General features: G+C 50.4%; 1 protein-coding gene and 1 pseudogene across 1 annotated transcript; both read left to right on the top strand.

The window, feature by feature from the left end:
- The first annotated feature begins 6447 nt into the window (after positions 1 to 6447).
- GPR31 (G protein-coupled receptor 31) lies at positions 6448 to 7404 on the top strand. The gene has a single exon (XM_006882832.1). The coding sequence runs from the start codon at positions 6448 to 6450 to the stop codon at positions 7402 to 7404; it is 957 nt and encodes a 318-aa protein (XP_006882894.1).
- Positions 7405 to 7593: 189 nt separating this feature from the next.
- Positions 7594 to 13589, top strand: LOC102866683 (annotated as a pseudogene).
- The last annotated feature ends 6885 nt before the right edge of the window (positions 13590 to 20474 follow it).

Raw genomic sequence — 20474 nt, 5'->3', positions numbered from 1 at the left:
TCCTGGCTGCCGGTACCAAGAGTGTTGATTGTTGAACCAAGCAAACTGAAACTGTTAACAATCTCAATCTCTTCACTGTCCATCATGATGCTGTCAATCAGCCCAGTGGTGAGAATCTTTGTTGAGCTTTAATCCATATTGAAGGCTGCAGTCCTTGACCTTCTGCAGCAAATGCTTCAGGTCCTCCTCAGTTTCAGCAGGCAAGATTGTGTCATCTGCATAATGCAGGTTGCTGATATGTCTTCCTTCAATCCTGATGCCACATTCCCCTCATAGAACCCAGCCTCCCAGATGATCTGTTCCGCATATAGATTGAAAAGGTTTGGAGATAGTGTTAGGGGGATGATTTCCAAAAGTGGTCCAGGGGCCTCTTGGACTAAGAACTAGAAAGTTCTGACTCAGATACACAAGAAGGACACCAATACCAGGTGAGAGCAAGAGAAAGAAACTGAGGTTTATTAGACGTTCACAACAGACTATGAACCAGTCAGGACAGGCTGACCCCGTCTTTATCTGACAAAAGGGTCTCTATATCCTGTTAGCAGGGAGGGGGCTTACATGACTGATGGTGCATTCTGTCTAATGGACATACAGTGATTTTTTTATCATCTCCTTTGTCTTTTCCTTGAGTCTGTTGTTTTGCCACATTCCCTGAGAGTCTGTTTTTATTGTCATGTAGCCGCATTCCTGGAGGGTCGGTTTCTATTGTTATATTGCCACAGTCTTTGTCAAAGCCAGTTCTGACTGATCTCCTTGGTCAGCGTGTCCTTTGCCATCCCCTGTCAACAGGGCACATCCCTGGCACACACCTTTCCCAATTTTAAACCATTCAGTGTTTCCCTGCTCTGTTCTAATAACTTCCTTCTCGTCCAAGTATAGGTTTCAACAAGCACAATCAATTATGTTCAACATTATGCCTCACCTACAAAATTGGCAGTTTTCTCAGTGAGTCCTCCCCAGGCTGTGTTCCTGTTGTGGGTTTATTTTTCTGTTTGGTGGCATCAAGCGAGTTCTAGCTTGCAGCCACTCTGTGAGCAAGTGAGGGAACCCCTGAGTGGTCCCGCCCCTCACAAGCTGCCGTTCTCAAGCCCATTGCTGCCATCACTGCGTCAGGCCATCTCCGCAGCATCTTCCTCTCCTTCCCTGACCCTCTCCTTTTCCAGATACCCTGTGTTTCTCTCTGGAAATATGACCAGAGTGTGTGTGAGGTAAGTTCTCACCATCCGTGCATTTAAGGAGTGTTCTGTTGTCCTTCATCCAACACACACTTGCTTGGAATACGTCTCAGAACATATTCCACACTAGATTACCTTCGATCCTACAGCACATCCAATATTCTTTAACAATGCGGAACGGGGCGGTGTTAAGAAATTCACAGTTTCCAAATATGTCAGTTAGTATAATCCTAAAATTGACATCAGTTGCTTCCAGTCTGTAAAACTAGTTACTTTGCCTTGTTGTTGTTATGTGTAGTCAAGTCGCCTGCGACTCATAGCGACCCTATGTACAACAGCCCTAAACTCCGCTCTGTCCTGTGCCAATCGCACTGTCTCTGACACTCCCATCCCGATTACCCCGGTCACTGAATCAATCCACCTCATAGAGGGCCTTCCTCTCCTGCGCTGTCCCTCCACCCTATCAAGCATGATGTCCCTCTACAAGGACCTGTCCCTCCTTGCAACATGTCCAAAGTATGTTAGACGGAGCCTCAGAACCCTTGCCTCCAAGGAGCAGCCCGGTTTAACTCTTTCCAGGATGAATCTGTTTGTTTTTCTAGCAGTCCATGGTATATTCAATATTCTTCTCCAGCACCACAGCTCAAAGGCATCAATTCTCCTTCTAGCCCCCTTAGTCATTGTCCAACTCCCTGATGCATAACAAGTGATTGCAAAGACCATGGCCTGTATCAGATGCACCTTAGTCTCCAGAGAGACACCATTGCTCTTCAGTACTTTGGAGAGGTCTCTAACAAAAGACTTTCCTATCACAATTGTTATGTTGTTGTTATGTGCCATCGAGTCACAATACGTCTTTTAATTTCCTGGCTGCTGATGCCAAGGGCGTTGACTGTGGAGCCAAGCAAACTAAAGCTGTGAACAATCTCAATCTCTTCACCATCCATCCTGATGCTGCCAATTGGTCCAGTGGTGAGAATATTTGTCTTCTTGACATTGAGCCTCAATCCATATTGGAGGCTACCGTCCTTGACCCTCTGCAGCAGGTGCTTCAGGTCCTCCTCAGTTTCAGCAAGCAGGGTTGTGTCATCTGCGTAATGCAGATTGTTGATAGATCTTCCACCAATCTTGACCCCACATTTCTCCTCATAGAGCCCCACCTCCCGGATAATCTGTTCTGCATAGGTTGAGACAGGACACATTCCTGGCGTACGCCCTTCCCAATTTTGAACCATGCAGTGTTTCCTTGCTCTGTTCTGACGTCTGTCTCTTGGTCCAAGTATAGGTTTCTCATTAGCACGATCAAATGTTCTGGGATTCCCATTCTTCTCTGAGTCAGCCACAGTTTGTTATGATCCACACAGTCAAACACCTTTGCACAGTCAATGAAACACAGATAGACATTCCTTTGGTATTCCCTGCTTTCAGCTAAGATCCATCCTTTCCCCCCTTTTTTTAGTCATGTACTTTAAACTGCCTATTTACCAGGAGAGGAAATGTGTCTTCTTACAGTAAACCTCTTTGTAAATGTTTTTCTCAGTCATATGTAAATTGTACCTTAAGCTGCCTGTTTAACAGGAAGGGAAATGCATCTTTCCTGGATTAGCACTTAACTTTTCAAAACTGTTTTTCTCAGGCATATGTTAACTATTTCATAAGTTGTCTGTTTGCTGGTAACTACATGTAAACAGCTCTTTTTAAATGTAGAAATCCTGTAACTTTAGCAAAAGCAGTATGTTAAGCAGATCAACACCGAGCCAAGTATAAAACCTAATGACCACTCCCAGTTGGGGGAGGCGGGGTTTTAGAAGATTCTCCCTTACCCTCCCAGATCTGCAATAAAGTTCTTTGGATAATAATACAATACCCCTATCTTATTGGCAGTTGACTATGGAAAGAACCCCTTGTGTTCAGTAACAATACCACAGTCAAAGATCTAAATTGTTTTTGGTTTTTCTAACTCAACCTCCACCTTCCACACGTGTGACCTGATTAATACCATGGCTTGGGTCACGTGCACCTTCGTCCTCAAAGTAACATCCTTGCTCTTTGCACTTTGGAGATCTTCTGCCACAGATTTACCCAGTGCAGTAAGTCATGAGATAGCTCAAGCCCTTTCCACCAAATCGCATTTCAAACACACACACACAAACTTTTCTGGGACCTGGAGCATCAATGAGCTTGTTCTCTGAGACAGTCCAGGGCTCTGTCTATTTTTCTTTTTTCCTAAATCTATTTTGCTTTCCCTGGAAATGACCAGGCCTTCTTGTCCCTGAGGTTCCACTTACCCAGGGCTGGAGGGTTCAATAGACTGTAGATGTGAGCTTTCATGGGACTCAACTTCAAGAGTGGGTCCTTTGGAGGTGCCTTGGAAGAAAAGGCTAAACATCTTATGGGAAATCAGCCATTAGGGCCAGGCCAACACAGAAGGGTCAGGAGGTGAAGTATCTACTCTGTGAAGGTCCAGCCCACTCGAGAGTCAGGAGGTGAGACGTCTACTCTGTGAGGGCCCAGCGGACACAGGAGGGTCAGAAGATGCGGCCAGCAGCGGCACTCAGACATCTGACCTCTGCATTGATGAGAGTACAGTTCTGGCCCACAGCCACTGCTCTGTGGGAATACAGCAGCCTGGGCACTGAGACGGCATCATCCCGGCGTGGCTCGATCTTCGGCACCTTGCATTTATCGTGTCTGTGGCAATCCTGCGCCAAGAGAATCAGCCCCTTTTTCCAACAGCATAAACTTGCTTCGGGTCTTTGCATCACAGTTTGGTCTTTGTCACAACGTGTCAAACTTTCTCCCAGTTGCTGCACATTTGGTTGCCTACAGCATGTTCTGGACAAAAATATTCTGGGGACTCACTGTATTGGGGTGCTTGCTTCACTGCGGTGGTCTGGGATGGAAGCCACACCGTCTCTGAGATCTGTCTGTACAAGGAGGTGGCACTGCTGGGTCTGAAGGTGTGGGCTTTGCTCGCGATGCAGTGGAACCCTTCCCTGAGCTGCACTGCCATCGGGTGCGGGGCCAGTGGGCCAGGAGCAGGACCCCCACCACACAGCCTGGTGACCTGAGCTGTCTGCCCTCTCATTTCTTCCTCCGCGTTATGAAGATGCTAACCGTGCCTTCGTCACCTCACTGACAACAGCCGTCGACAGGCAAGCGCTGTGTTTACTGTTGGTCCCTCGAGACTGCGGACAGCTGGGGCGTTGATCTCGAGGAATGGCGGTCGGTGCAAAGTCTCCAGGCCACGCCAGGAGAGGCAGGAGCAGGGTCTGAGATCGACCATGACAAGGTCCACAGCCATGAGAGGAAATGCACTGAGCAATGTCTCCAGCTGAAGTGGGCCCCTCAGAAGTCTAAGGTGTCAACAGAATCCTGCACTAGGTCTGAGGACCCTCATTTTAGAGGGGTGAAACTTGGGGTTCAGAAATGCTAATTCCTTGTCAACACTACTTTCCTGCCCAAGGAAGCCAGAATTGAAAGGAACAGGGAGATTAGGGGGGGATGGCTGAGAAAAGGGTCATCAAAGAGAAGAAGGGGGTTTGTGATCCCAGAGCTGGGAGAAGCCTTGTCACCCAAACCCCGTCACAAGAAGATAACACACATGAGCAGTTGATCCGCTGTCAAAGCAACAGAGGAAGTTTAGGTGCCAACTTCTGACAGCAAGGACCACCTTCGTGCCCACTCCAGTGACTGGAAGAAGCAGGGTGAGCTGACACGCTGACCCTGCAGGTCAGCTAACAACAGTGGCAAAATTCAAAGGGACCAGACATGCGGAGGCAAAGCTAAACTCCACCGGCTTCCCTGCCTGAACAGCAGCAGCACAGCCACCTCCCCCTCCCGCAGTCTGTCCCACATGTCCCTCCGCACTTTCTTCAGTACATTTTGCTTAAGCCCGTTCTGACACCAGCTTGTGTGGTTCCTGAGTTCTTTCTTGGATCTCCTGGCTACAACCCAGAGAAAACAGAAGCAGAGTGGCCACTGAAGTCCAGTGCCTTAAACACTTTCAGGCTATGCAGAATTCCAGACGGCGCAGAGATCCAGACCACAGAGAGCTCAGGCGATGAAACGCTCCGATCACATAGATCCCAGACCACAGAGGATCCCAGACCACAGAGGATCCCACACCACACAGGATCCCAGGATCCCAGACCACACAGGATCCCACACCACACAGGATCCCAGACCACACAGACCCCATCAAGCAGAATTCAAGACCACACAGGCCCGAGACCATACTGAATTCTAGACCACACAGAGTTTCACTCATGTAGGAGTCCTGACCACACAGGAATCCAGGCAACACAGAGTTTCAACTACACGGAACCCTGAGCAGAATCATGATAAGCAGGGGAAATTTTAAAAGAAAACAGATGAAGTGACTCCTCAGTCCCCTGGGCCAGGAGTGATGTCCTGGAGATTCAGCCGTGATACAGGAGAACACTCCCTCAGTGGACCTCACATTTTGGACGATTCTGAGGATTTGAGCCAATCACTGATGCTTCAAATGAGTGGCTCCTGACCAGTGCAGAGAATCTAGTCGAGGCCGGTGAATGAGGCCAGGCTCCTTAGGAAGATCCCGTCTGGGGAGCCAAGCTCATTCCCCCACCACTGACCCGGCTCCCACACACAGCAGCCCTGCTGGTCCAAGCGGAACCAGCCCACCAGGCTTCTAACACTGTGATTGTCGTAAATGTCAACGGTCGCATCTTTCTCCCTCAGAGAGCTGACACAACGAAGGCCGAGGGGACAGGGCAACTAGGAGGACCAAGCTTCTCGAATTCTCTTCCCACAGGAACCTCTGCTGACCTCCAAGCTTGTGTTCTGAAGGGTCTTAATAACCACCCTTTATGCAAAGCGCAGGAAAAGTCTTCATGGGTAGTGTTCAAACAAAGAGCAGTCTCCTGTTTCAACCACCAATTTTATAATTACAGTATTTTGGCAGCTTTTGTATAATTAAGCTTTTCAAGTTCCCTTTCCAGCGCCTAGGCTTCTTGGGGGCCTCTACTTCCACAGGACGAATGACATGAAGTGAAACCCAGCTTCCCCTTTTGGGGCCTAAGGAAGAGAAAATAAAACTGCCAGGGTGTTTTGGTTTTTCTTCCCCCAGTCCTCATTCCCAAACACATTTCTGCTTGCATCTGACCAGCCGGAGATGTGTGGGGCCAGGAGGAGACCTTTCCTTTCCGGCCGTAGGATAGAGCAGAGCTGCAGGCCGCCCCGGTGAGGGGTGCAGCTCTGCGGGGGTGTCTGCTGGCAGATCCAAGGTGCGATGGCGCCCGCCAACTGCTCTCTGCAGAGCGCTTGGGTGGAGGGCTCGGTGGCCATGCTGCTCATACTGGAGTTTGGCCTGGGCCTGCTGTCCAACGCCGTGGCCCTGTGGGCCTTCTGCCTGCGCCTCCAGGTGTGGAAGCCCTACGCCGTCTACCTGTTCAACCTGGCCCTGGCCGACCTGCTGCTGAGCGCCTGCCTGCCCTTCCGCATCGCCTTCTACCTGAGGCACAAGAAGTGGAGCTGGGGCCACGCATCCTGCCACGCGCTGCTCTTCCTGCTGTCGGTCACCCGCGGGGCGGGCGTGGCCTTCCTGACCGCCGTGGCCTTGGATCGCTACTTGCGCGTGGTGCACCCTCGGTTCAAGGTCAACGCGCTCTCGGTGCGCGGGGCGCGGGTGGTCTCGGCCTGCGTGTGGCTGCTCGTGGCCGGCCTCGCCCCCCAGGGCCTGCTGCTCCCGGGGGCGCCCAGCAACAGCACCGAGTGCCGCGGCCAGCCCCGCGAGGACCTGTCCGTGGGCGCCGTGTGGCCGGAGGCGCTCCTCCTCCTGCAGTTCGTCCTGCCCTTCGGCCTCATCCTGCTCTGCAACGCAGGCCTCATCCACACGCTGCAGGCCCGGCTCCGTGAGCCCGGGGGACAGCCCAGGCTGCGCAGGGCCCGGGCCCTGGTCACCACCGTGGTGGTCCTGTTCGCGCTCTGCTTCCTGCCCAGCTTCCTGGTCAGGGTTCTGGCGGACGTCTACCGGGGGTCGCAGAGCTGTGCAGTGCTCAGGGCCGTGGAGCACGCGTCGGACGTGGCCGGTGGCCTCACCTACCTCAACAGCGTGCTCAACCCGGTGGTCTACTGCTTCTCCAACCCCACCTTCCGCGTGTCCTACAGAAGGGCCTTCAACACCCTGCGAGGCCGGCGCCGGGGGCCTGAGCCCCAGGACCTGGACCTCAGAGACTCGGATTCCTGAAGGCACCCTGGCCTGGGAGCCCGGGAACAGTGGTCACCCTAGGCCCTGAGGATGGGGAGCCTGGGACCCTGGAGTCTGGGACCCTGGCGTCTGGTCTTGTCACCTATCCCAGGGCACAGCGGCTGGGGGTGGGGGCGGGAGCTGCACTGGCCAAGACTCTTCTACTCCTTGGCTGGAGAGACGCCAGGGATGGTCACAGCCGGAGCTGCCAGCTGCCCTGCGCCCCACAGCTGTGGGGACACACCTGGAGAGAGTGGTGAGTGGGGAGCCTCCTCCTCGGGCACTCCTGCCCCTAGACTTCATCTCCTGGCTTCTGTCGGCAGAGCCACCTGTGTGCTCACAGCCCTGCTCTCTCAGCTCGGGAGGGCTTGGTGGGCCCTGAAGAGCCCCAGCATTTGTGAGGACCACCTTCCACACTCAGGGTCCCAGGTGCACACCTTCCCTGGTTGGTGGACTTTGCTTTCAGAGCAGAACCTCCAGGACCGCTCTGTGTGAAGCTTACACAGCACCAGCGGGCCAGCACTGGGCCTGGAACAGACTGTCATGGTCATTTACAGGCTGTCCTCATGGGGAAGGACACACGGGGAGCTCCCGGACACCCACGGCAGAAAGGAGTGTGGCGGCCACGTGAGGCCCGGGACAGCCCTGAAGTTGGTGGCTCTTCACTCCTCTTCCATTCTGTCCTCCGTCAGAGCTCCCCATGTGAGTGCCCTCCTGACCCTCCTCTCGCTCTTCATCCAAACCCAGGGCGGTTGGGGCTGGCAGAGAGCTATCAATGCGTCCCCAAGGAGGGGCCGATCTGTGGAGGCTCTGGGCCCAGACCCCTGCACGGAGCAGCAGCTGTTGGTAGAGGGAGAGGTTTGGGGAGAGATTTCCCACCTGGTATGTCTTCCCACCCCCAGAACCAAAGCTGCCCTCGGGGCATGGGCCCCCTGGCTGCCTGCCTCCCCCCCCCCAGGTGTTTGGGACGTCCTGTCTGAGTGCTGATGGAGACAGGCCCAGTCTGGCTGGTGTTCCTCCCAGTGGGCTGAGTCAGCGGAGCCCTGGTGGCACACTGGTTAGCAGGCTGCTAACTGAAAGACAGGTGGTGGAACCCTCCCCTGGGTCTGTGGGGAAAGAGGTGGCAAACCCAAAGGGGTCCCCAACCAAAGCCAACCTGCTGTCCTCTGGCGGCTCCGGCTCTCGCCCACTCTGCAGGCCTCCAGGCTGGATGTCTTCCTGGGAGGAGAAGACCGGGGAGCAGCCGGTGGTTTAGAGCCCTGTTTTGGTCAGCTACCCACCACGGTGCTGACAAGCTATGCCCCCTCTGCTGTGCGGGCAGCCTGCAGACCCCGCGGGCAGCCCGGTCCGCTCCGCAGCCTCCCCGCCACCCGGGCCTATGGCACACAGTGAGTCTGGGTGGCGTTACCTTTGGTTTTCTGTCATCTGAGAGCAGCGTCAGCACAGAAGTGCTAACCGAGGTGGGCAGGTGGACACCACCAGTCACTCCCCATAAGGAGGCCAGGAGGCTTCCAGAAGGGTTCCTGGTGTGGAAACCTTCGTGGGGAGTCTCTCTGCTCGTTAGAATGACTCCACGGTAGTGTCTTGGGAAAACCTGAGCACATGGGCGAGGTCTGAGTAAAACCTCTCTGGTGGACACAGCCTCCCAGGGCCCACTGCCCAGGTTCCTCTGTGCAGCCTCGTCCTGAAACCCTGCTCCAGGCCTGGCCTCTGGGCAGAGCGGTGTGCAATGATGCCACCCACCCGCTCAGCAGAGCAGTGTGCAATGCCACCCGGCCTTTCAGCAGAGCGCTGTGCAATGCTACCAGCCCACGTGGTGGCAGGATCCCCATGAGCCTCTTCTGCTCCTTTTCTAGCGTCCACAGCGTGGTGTCACTGCAAGTCAAATGGTGCCACCGAACTGCAAGTGTGTAATGATCAGTGTGGAAGCTGTCACGACCAACTGGAGTTGTAGAGGGATTGCAGGTGGAATCCCCTCCCCTCGAGGCCCTAATAGGATGTGATGGAATTCTCTAGAAACACCTTTTATCTCAGCATTGATGACAGGAGAGGAAAGGGGAGGGGGATGTCAGCACTGGGAGAAAATCGCCAGGAGTGGGAGGCATCTGTCTGGCCCCGGCCCCGTGTGATGGGCTCCCTGGCACAGAGAAGACTGGGCACCTGGAGGGCCCCAGGAAAAGCCAGGCCTGCAGATGCTGAAGGAAACGAAGGCCTTCCTCCATCACCCACAGAGAGGGGGTCCTTCCGGGGGCCGGTACCCTGGATCTCGATTCAGCCTCCCTCAAGTGTGAGAGAATAAAGTCCTTTGGTAAAAGCCATCCACCCATGGTGTCCTTGCTACAGCGCCATCTGACAGCTAAGACACCGCCTCTGACGTCCACTTCCAGACGAGGCCACCCCCAGGGTCTCCCCACTGACCAGTAATTCCCTTTGCTCCCCGACCCAGGGAATGCAGTGCCATTTTCTGTCATAGAATTTTCCAGGGGTTCTGGAGGGGGCTGTGGGAACCTTCGGGCCTCACCTTCTCAGGGTTAGAATTCACCAGCAACTACTTGAGAGATGGTCAATCTCCTCCTGTGCCTGCTGGAGACTGTTACGGATCAGTGCCCGCTGGATGGTGATGAATTTAAAGTTTGAGAGCATTTTCCTGATCTAAGTATCTTAGAGCAGCCCTGGTGAGGTAGTGGCTAAAGAACTCAGCAGCTAACCGGTAGATCAGTGTTTCAAACCCACCAGCTACTCTGCAGGAGAAAGATGGGATACCTGGTCATGTAAAGGACAACTGGGAAGCCCGTGGGCCGCTCTGCCCACCTGTGGGACTCCTGAGGCCGACATGTGACCGAGGGGCCCCCACACCGCCCCTGCCCTTGTGTCTGACTCAGTGTTCTCAGCAGTCTTGACTCAGTCACGCACGATGTGTCCACAGTGTTTCTGCAGGTGGGCATTCAGACCACGGCCACACAGAGGGGTCCCAGGCCACTGGGAAAGTGGCATAGAGAGGGCCTCAGCACAAGGCGGACCAATCCATTTTACCAAGGGGATAGGGAGCTGCGGGCCCTCTCCACCCTGTGACCCTCCTGAGGACGGACCTGGGTCCCAGAGAGCTGTGGACCTTGTCTATCCTGTGTCCCCCCAAGGCTGGACCTATATCAGAGACAATGACTCTCCGATCCTGCGTCCCTCCTGAGGGTGAACCTTGATCACACGAGACAAGGACCCTGTCCACTGTGTGACCCTCCCCACCCCATGACCCTCATGAGCATGGACCTGGGTCATGGGGGGCTGTGCGTTTTTCCACGCCGTAACTCTCTGGAGCATGTCTTCCTGTCCCCCAGGAACACAGGGGCTCATTGGCTCCCCATCTCTCCCAGCCCGTTTTTGCAGCTGGACAGGTCCTGTTCATCTCTGGGTCCATCTCCACACACATCGCTGCACCTCCGGTCCGGAGCTCCTGCCAGGGGAGCGGCTTTGTCCTGCCATCCAGTGGTCTTCCTCCATGAAGGGCCTGGAGTGAGAGGTTCCCATCCTTTCCCAGGGTGTTTGCTCCAAGGGAGAAACGGGCCCAGAGGCGGGTCTGCACAGACAGGCAATGCTGGGTCTCTGGAAACCACAACCCTTTTGCTGCCTGCAGCAATTTTCTGTTTCCTTCTCTGACTCATTTCTTGATAAAGAAGAAACACAGGGCCTCCATGAGACCGGCCCCTGAGTCCCTCTGACTCCTCACATACACAGTGAGAACAGCTGGGGAGCTGGGAGCCCACAGTCTCACCTGAGTCACCAAATTCTCCCTTTTCTTCCACTGATGCTACAGCTGATTTGATTGGGTTTTGTTCTGAACGTTTTATTATGTTTTGAGAGTTTATGGAGGAAACAAAATTCCCACTCCACAGTTATACGCCTTCTGTTTTGTGCCGTTAGCGCCAATCTCCTTGGTGGCATGGTCCCTTCCCTGTCTTCTGCTTCCGCTTCTCCTTTCCTGCCCCTTCCTCCCTTCTGAGCTTTGCTCAGGACACAAGCTGGTTGGTATCATCTGGGTGACTGTTCTGAGGACAGAGTAAGTTATGAGACCAGGGAAGAACATTACAACTATTTCTAAATTCTGTTTGTCTTGTTATTTTGTGCTGCCACGTGGAGACTGACTCACAGCTGAACTTCCAGGGGTTTATGGAAGCAGAGGCAGTAAATCGCCCAGTAGGAGACTGCCGATTTTTCTCCCGTAGAACAGCTGGTAGATTTGAACTGTGGGCCGTTGGGATTGCAGCACAGCTTCTTACCAATAGGGTACCAGGACTCCCTCAAGAGGCATAAAATAATTTTAGTGACCAAAAGGGAGACAATGCAGAACAGAAGTTCACATTTTCATCAACACTGGACTTTCTGAGTGATAGAGAGTGGGTTAACTCCTGAAGTCATTGCCTCAAGATCACCTTTAAACCTTAAATGAAAAATCTCCCCCAAAGTCTTAAAACCACACAATAGTTTAGGCTAACTAATAAAGAATGGTTGTCTTGAACATTCAGTTCTTTTAAGAACCGCCTCTAAGGGGTCAAATTGACAGCAGCACCTCAAAAGAGTAATTTCTGTCGCTGGGTGCCATCACTCATAGTGACCTCGCGGACAAGGCATCTGAGCTTTGCCCTGTCCTGAGCCACCCCCCTCACCTCTCATGGATTTGAGACCACTCTTACAGCCACTTGGAAGCAGGATGGCATCTACTTCCTAAACAACACACCTCCAGAAACTCTATGAGCTTTGATAAATGTCGATATTTGTAGAGGGGCTTCTGGTCTTTTCTTCATGAAGTCGCTGAGTCATGCTCCACACAGAGGCAATCAACAATGACATTACAGTTGCTAAGTCAATCCACTTCAGTGGGCATCTTTCTTTCTTTCACTAACACTCCACTTTTTCTAGCGTGATGTCCTTCTCCAAGGACTGGCATCCCTAACAACATGCCCAAAACATAGGAGAAAAGCCTCAACATTCTCGCCTCCCATGAGCACTCTGGCCCCACTTGTCCATTATTTATTTGTTCGTGCTCTTGGTAGTCTATTGGATATTCACTATTCTCCAACACTACAACTCAAAGTCATCAATTCTTCTGTTATTCTTAGTCATTGTCCAACTTTCAGATGTATAACAAGTAATTGAAAAGACTGAGACTTTGTTAGATAAAATAAAATGGACTCATTGTCGCTAGAATGTCTCCTTCTCAGATGAAGCCCTTCTCTTAGTTACAGCCTGCTTAACTACTAGTGGAAAGCTGAACTAGCAAAAAAACTAGCATATTCCAGGAACACCACAGAAAACGACCTGGCCTAAGACTTCGCCCGCAATACTGAGCCCGAGCTGGAAGAGCCGAGTCCGCTCTCAGAACGGACCATGGTCCACGGGAACCGGAACAGTTACAGACGCTGCTTCTTGGTGTCTGGGCTTCAAAACGACAGATGACAGTTTAAGAGAACATTTTAAGACACGGGGCACACTCACAGATTGTGTGGTGATGAGAGACCCCCAGACAAAACATTCCAGGGGCTTTGGTCTTGTGACTTATTCTTGTGTTGAAGAGGTGGATGCAGCAATGTGTGTCCACCCACACCAGGTTGATGGGCGTGGAGTGGAACCAGAGAGCTGCTTCTAGACAATTCTGTAAAGTCTGGGGGCCATCTAAAATTGTGTTTGTGGCATTAAAGAAGATACAGAAGAGTATAATTTGAGAGACTGCCTTGAAGAGTACGGCAAAATAGAAAGCATAGAAGTTAAGGAAGACAGTGTGGAAAGAGAGGATTTGCTTTTGTAACTTTTGACGATAGTGACAGTTGATAAAATTGTTCAGAAATACCACACTATTAATGGGCACAATTGTGAAGTGAAAAAGCCCTCTCTAAGCAAGAGCTAGTCTGCAGGGTCACAGAGAGGTTGGGGAGGTGGATCTGGAAACGTTTTGGGTCGTAGAGGGAAGCTGGGAGGTGATGGATACTGGTGGAAGAAGAGGCTGTGGTGGAGGAGGTGGTGGCAGCAGAGGTGGTAACGAAGGAGGTGACGTGGTTATAATGGATTTGGAGGTTTCGGTGGCAATTCCGGCGGTGGCCCTGTTTATGGTAGTGGGGGTGGGGGGTGATGGTGATGTGGACCAGGATATGGAAACCAAGGGGGAGGCTACGGTGGCCGTGGTGGAGGAATGATGGTTCCAGTGAAAGAGGAAACTTTGGCAGTGGTAACTATGGTGGTGGAGGGAACGATAATGACTTTGGAAGTTATAGTGGATGACAGCAGTCAAATGATAGGCCCACAGAAGGGGGCAGGTTTGGTGGAAGCAGCTTTGGCAGTCCTTATGGTGGTTATTGTGATCTGGTGGAGGAAGTGGTGGATAGGGGAGCAGGAGGTTCTAAAAAGTCAACAGAAAGGGCTGCAGTTCTTAGGAGGAGAGCAATGAGTTGTCAGGAAAGCTGCAGGTGACTATGAGACAGTCATCTCAAACGCGTTAGAGGAACCGCCAAAACCTGCCACAGAAGGAACAATGATCCGTAGTCAGAAAAGTGACTGCAGCTCAAACAGGAAATGCTCCTTGTTCAGGACTGTCACAGCCACGGGGCAGCTGGTGATGACCGCATTGCTGTCCTGGAGATGAGTATCGAACACACCAGGCACCGCCAAGAGAACAAACACTGTGTCTTGTAGAGGGTGAAACCAAACAGCTGCTTGGAGCCAAGGATTTGGAGATTCTGTCTCACATACTTTGGGCATGTGGCCAGGAGGGACCAATCCTTGGAGAAGGACATCGTGCTTGGAAAAGTCGAGGGCCAGTGTAGGAGAGGAAGACCCCAGATGAGATAGGTTGGCACACTTACTGGGGTAATTAGAGGTAGGTGTGCGTCAGAGATGGTGAGACTGGCTCAGGGCTCAGAGCTATTGTGCACAGGGTCGCTATGAATCATAGGCAGCACATAACAACAGCAACATTGATTAATGCAATGTAGAGTCAATAGACACACATTCCTAAGGTCTTTTCTCTGTTGTAGCTTTTTCTTTTCATTACATCAAGTATAATGCCCTGTAAATTGTGGGAGTGGTACCAGGAGTAAAAAATTAAGGAATAAGAAAAAGGCACCAGCAGAATACTGCCCAGCCAAGACTTCTCCATGTGGTCGGCTGAGCCCACCAACAATCTCTGCATATAACACCCCCCACTAGCAGCATGAAGCACTGGCTTCTAGTTTGAGAACTCAGCCCACCTGCATCGAGGTGAAAATGAAGCAGCTTATTCTTATTGCTTCACACCTAAGCCTTGTGTGGTTGATTCAAATACTCCTAGTCCGACCCCAGACTCAACCCTCTTCTCTGAAGTTCTATCTGATGCCAAAACATGCAGAACTAGAAGGCAGAGTGTCCAGCGACCTGGGTGCAGTGGACAGTGGCAGCTCATCCCACGTGAACTCCAGGAATGGGATTCTTGCTCCAGGCCCAAAACCCCCTCATCTCGAAGGCCAGAGGGAGCCAGACTCTCAAGGGAGGACGAGAGCCCCGGCTTTCCTCTCGGCTGGCTAAGTGACCGGGTCATTTAACTGCTGACTGTCTAAGCTAAGAGACTCTGTCTGTCTGACTTTTCTCTGTTCTTATCCATTCTTCTTCGGACCCGGTTAAGGAAAGTATTAACGATAGACCGGAAAATCATTCAACCAGCAACAGAGTTGACTAGCTGCCAGGTAAGCGTCCCTCCTCCTCCTATCTCTCTGCTCTCTGCAGTTTCCTCACGTTTCACCTGTTCTGCATCCCTGTCTGAGGGCCAGGCCACACTGGAAGGTGAAAGCAGGTAATTGTGTGGTTGTGTAGCCCACAGCTGTTGCCCCTCTTGGTAATACGAATGAGTTTGTGGGTTGTTTTTATCTGAGACCACTTCAAATGGGTCAACCAGATCGGTTCACTGTAAGGACCAATGCATCAGGCGCTCCACAGGCCACCCCACCTGAGCGTCTCCTCAAAGACCTTCCAACCCTTGACCTGCCTCCGACCTGCAATCCCAGCACCTTTGTATTTTACTTCACAACAGTCAGCCCACAGGACCAACTGGACAATAGATTGCATGGCCTGAAAAACGACACTTTTTATTTCAATATCCTAAGCGATTTAGACAGGTTTTGCAAACACCACCAGCAGTGGTCTGAAGCCCCTTGTGGCTAGGGCTTCTCGGTACTCAGAACCCACGCAGAGCTCTGTGACTTGTGCTTTCTCTCCCAGATGTTCCTCCTCTACCCTATCCAGATATGCACCAAAACTTTCTCTTTCTCTCTCCCTCTCTCCCTCCCTCCCTCTCTCCCTCTCTCTCTCTCTCTCTCTCTCTCTCTCTCACACACACACACAGTTTGACTACACCAACTTCTCCACAACCCCCTTCCAAGCTTAGTATTATCACTCCTCACCACCTGTCTTTAAAAGCCCACTTAGAAGTAGCAGGACCCAAGGGAACAATCAGGGGTCATGTCCCTTCCCATTAGCACATCTGTCAAATCAGCAAAGGGTGAAAGAGTTCATTTACTGATGGCCCTACCAGCTTCCTCCAAGAATGCAAGTACCTAATCTAATCCTATAACCCAACAGGAAGGACCCCTGTGGCATTGTTTCTCTAACCCCAGAGGAAAAGAATCAGGTATGGAGGAAATCCTAGAACCAGGCAGATCAGCTCAGATCCCAGGCCCCTGACCTTCCAGGAAGGGCTGAAGTAGTTCCACATAAAAAACCCATTAAGATTACGAAGAGGGGGGACAATATTCGCAGGCTGCATAACCATTTGATTACCTGCTTAACAGGAGAGCTAAAGAGGTCCCCTCAGAAAGCAGTACATATGGGAAACTCGGAGGTCGCTCAGGAACAGCTTTGGAATCCTGCCACCCTCCCTGCCCACCTTAAGACAGCTTTAAGAAAACATACCAACACTGACCCTAGTGGTCAGAAGCTGCACTGCAACCTCAAAAGCACATGGTTCAAATCTACCAGCTGCTCCTGTGTGATAAACTGCTTCACCTGCTGGAAGGTCAGCAATGGGTCGGTTCCAACTTGACCGTACACAACAATAGTCCTGAGGGTACTCTAGTTTTGATCATCAGGTTCATTTCTTGATCAGCACCTGATATCAGGTGCAAACTACAAAACCTAGAAGGCCCTCAAACCCCTCCACAAGACCCCTCCACAAGACTTTTTAAATCAAGCCTTTAAACACTTTAGTGATAGAGATGAGGCCAAAAGTCCAACAACGAAGGCTGAGCTCCAATTGGTAGTCTCCGCAGTTGGGGCATCTGTGTCCAGGCACCTTCGATCTTCAGCCGCAAGGCTGATGAGGTCCAGAGGAGTGGCCATCTCTCCGTTGCCAAGGGAAGTCCAACGTGGCCCTGAGCAGACAGGGCGGGGCATGAGTGGAGGTTTAGGGATTAGGGCAATATTTTGTCCTGTGGCCCATTTGGCCGCACTTGAAGCAAGGACCTGGTGAGTGTGCCTGGGCTCTGCGCCATAAGAGAACCATGGCCACTTGTTGGGGGAGTTTCTGAGAGGAGGGAGGTCCCTGAAGGCAAAGGCTAACAATTAGACATCGAATGAGTGAGCTGATTTTTTTTTAATTGCACATAGCTTTAAAAAAAAAAACCACAAAAGGTGACTTTACACAAGGACCTCACCTGTGGGGCTGCATAGAAAACAGACTGACCACATCTACAGAAGGAATCACTGAAGGAGCTTAATATCAGCGGTCGAATCCAGGACCAGTGCTGATATGTAACAGACCATTAACAGTTCATGTGGAAGTTCAAATTGAAGCGGAAGAAAATTAAGGTTAATCCACAAGAACCAAAACACGACTCTGAGTCTGTCTCACCTGAACTTAAAAATCCTTTCCAGAACACTAATGATCAAAGATATTATCTGTGAAGACAGCAAAACGTCATGACAAAAACAGATATGGAAGGAAAGACCAAAATGGATGACTGAAGAGACTCTGAAAAATTCACTAGAGCTTAGAGAAGCCAAAATAAAGGGGATAAATGACGACATGAAAGAAATGTACAGTAGATTCCAAAGGAAGCTTGAGAAGACAGAGGTATCGTTACAGAGAAGTGAACCCTCAGCACAGTCCAGTCGGATTCCCACTTGGGGCAATAAAGGATCTGAATAAAGTGATGATTTCAAAGCCAAAAAAGGGGTGTCGTAGTGGAACGTTCAGAGAGCGAGAGTTGAAGGATAAAGAGGGAAGAACTTGCTCAGCATTTCTAAAGGTGAAAGAACTGAAAAGCAAATTCAAGCTTGCTGTTTGTTGTTGTTAAGTGCTATCAAGTCGTAGACAACTCAGTGACCCTATGAACGAAAGACCTGAGCACTGTTCATAGAGTTTCCAGAGGCAAGCCATTTCAGAAGTGGATGCCACTCCTGCTTCCAAGCTTGTTTTTAACTGGGAAGCTCCACCAAATTCAAACTTAGAGCTGCAATACTGAGGGATGCCATGGGCAAAATCTTGAATGATCCCAGAACAAAGGAAGATGGAAGGCATGCTCAGAGGCACTGTGTCCAAAAATAACTGGTTGACACTAAAAATTTTGGGGAAATACCATATGAACAAGAGTCGAGAGTAATAAAGGAAGAAGTTGAAGCTGTACTGAAGGCATTGGCAAAAAAATAAGGTCCCAGGAATTGATGGAATACCAAATACCAACTAATGGATACAGTCCTAGATGTGTTCACAAGTATATGCAAGAAATTTAGAGGACAGGGCCCTGGCCGACTGACTGGAAAGGTATTTGTTCCCATTCCCAAGAAAAGTGATCCAGCAGAATGTGGAAATTATCAAACAATACCGTTAATATCACATGCAAGCAAAATATTGTCAAAGATCATCTGTAAACAGAACAGTACATAGACAGAGAACTGTCAAAAGTTCAAGTGGGCTTTAGAAGAGGCTGTAACACCAGGATGTCATTGCTGATGTTATTTAGACTTTGGCCAAAAGCAAAGAATACCAAAAGAATGTCTATTTGTGTTTTATTGACTGTGCAAAGGCATTTGACTGTGTGGATTATAACAAACTATGATTAACATTGAGAAGAAGATGAATCCTAGAACACTTAATTGTGCTCATGCAAAACCTGTGCCTAGAACAAGAAGCTCTTGTCTGAACAGAACAAGGAAATACTGAATTACTTAAAATCAGGAAAGGTGTATGTCAGGGTTGTACCCTTTCTCCATATCTAGTCAATCTGTACGGTGAGCAAATTATTTGAGAAGATGGACTGTATGAAGAATTTGACCTCAGGATTGGAGGAAGACTCATGAACATCCCACGTATGCAGATGACAAAACCTGACTTGCTAGAAGTAAGAACGACCTGAAACACCGCAAAAGACCAAAGACCACAGCCTTCAATATGGATTGCATCTCAACATCAAGAAGGTGAAAATTGTCACCACGTGTATCTATATACAGCATCATGATAGAGAAAAGGTTGAAACTGTTAATGATTTCATCTTAGTTGGATCCACAATGAACATCCTTGATACCAGCAGTCAGAAGATCAGGAGAGGTATTGCTTTGGGCGAGGACATTGTCAGGGACCTCTCCAAATAACCGAGAAGCAATGTTGTTGGCTTGAGGCCTAAAGTGTTTCTTATTCAGGACTTTTCAGTCACTTGCTATGCATCTAAGAGCTGGACAATAAATAGGGATGATGGAAGAATTCATGCCTTTGAACTGTGGTGTTGGAGGACAGTGCTGAATATCCCATGAACAGCTAGAAAAAGCATACAGATCATTCTTGGGAAAAGCGCAGCCAGAGTGCTTTCCAGAGGCAAGGACAGGGAAACTCTTAGACGTGTTCCGAGGAGAAGCTATTCCTTGGAAACGGATGTGCTTGGAAAGGTGGAGAGTCAGTGGAAGAGGAAGACCGTCAGCAAGATGGATCGACACGGTCAATGCAGCCGTGGATCAAGTGTGTTGGAGATAGTGAGGGTGGCACAAGCTAGGAGAGCGTTCACATCTGTTGTCCATACGGTCACTATGAGTTGTACTCAACTCAACAGCACCTAACAACGTAGCTAGAAGCCTAGCAGAGCTGGAAATACTCGGTGATACAAGGTTCTCACTGTAATGAAGAGCAGTCCTTGTTATGGGGTTCCAGAAAATCTCTTCTTCGAAAAGCCATTCTACATCTGTCTATCTATCTATCTATCTATCTATCTATCTATCTATCTATCTATCTATCGTGTGTGCACGTGCACACATGTGTGTGTAAACACGTGATAAATTTAATGCACAGAAAACCTCAAAATGAATTATGATTTGTTAAATATTGACATTGCCCCTTCTGATGCCAAAAGTTCTGTTGGACACCAGGGCCAGAGCCATGAGCAAACGCTCCACAGGTCCCTTCACCGTAGAAGGTTTTGTCTATCAGGGTTTTAGAGGAGGGTCCCTGACTACAGAGATGGAGTCTGGGCAAAGATGAGTTCGTGTTTTCTGCAGGCCGTTACCGCTCTCGCTGTCTGACGTGAATAACCATGGTGGCCTGTCCGACAGACTGCCTTCTCGCTTCAATGCTGGGAGGCCCTGGGCTGGTCCCTCCCTTGCCTTTTTTCTGAACTTTCTTGGGGAGAAAAGGGATCAAACTCAAGCTGGTCCTTGGAACTTTTCCATTTAGCAATGAGAAACATGTTTGTTCTTTTTACGTTTTTATTGAAAGTTGTGTGTAAGTTAACAGTAAATTTTACATTCATACATGCTTCATTTTATCATTAATCTCAGTCCCCACACTGTAAAGACACCCTTTCCATTTCCTTCCTGTAATTTTCATTTCCATTCATAATCCTATCCTATCCCACCCTTCCTTCTGAGTTTTCTCCCTGGCTGAATGCGGCTCACTTGCTCCTGAATGATGAGTGTTGGAGGAATGGAGGCCTCCCTGGCACTTTTGTCCACCTCATACCAATCGTTGCTGAGAGTTGAGTCGCGGGGTTGAGATCTAAGGGCCACAGCCGGAGGCATCCTAATATCTCAATGAGCCCAGCAGGCCTGCCTTCGTGTGCTCTCGAGTCTTG

The sequence above is a fragment of the Elephantulus edwardii genome, unplaced genomic scaffold, assembly GCF_000299155.1.
Source record: "Elephantulus edwardii isolate Elephantulus edwardi_28Jun2011 unplaced genomic scaffold, EleEdw1.0 scaffold00024, whole genome shotgun sequence".
NCBI lineage: Eukaryota > Metazoa > Chordata > Mammalia > Macroscelidea > Macroscelididae > Elephantulus > Elephantulus edwardii.
This window is presented reverse-complemented; position numbering and strand designations above follow the sequence as displayed.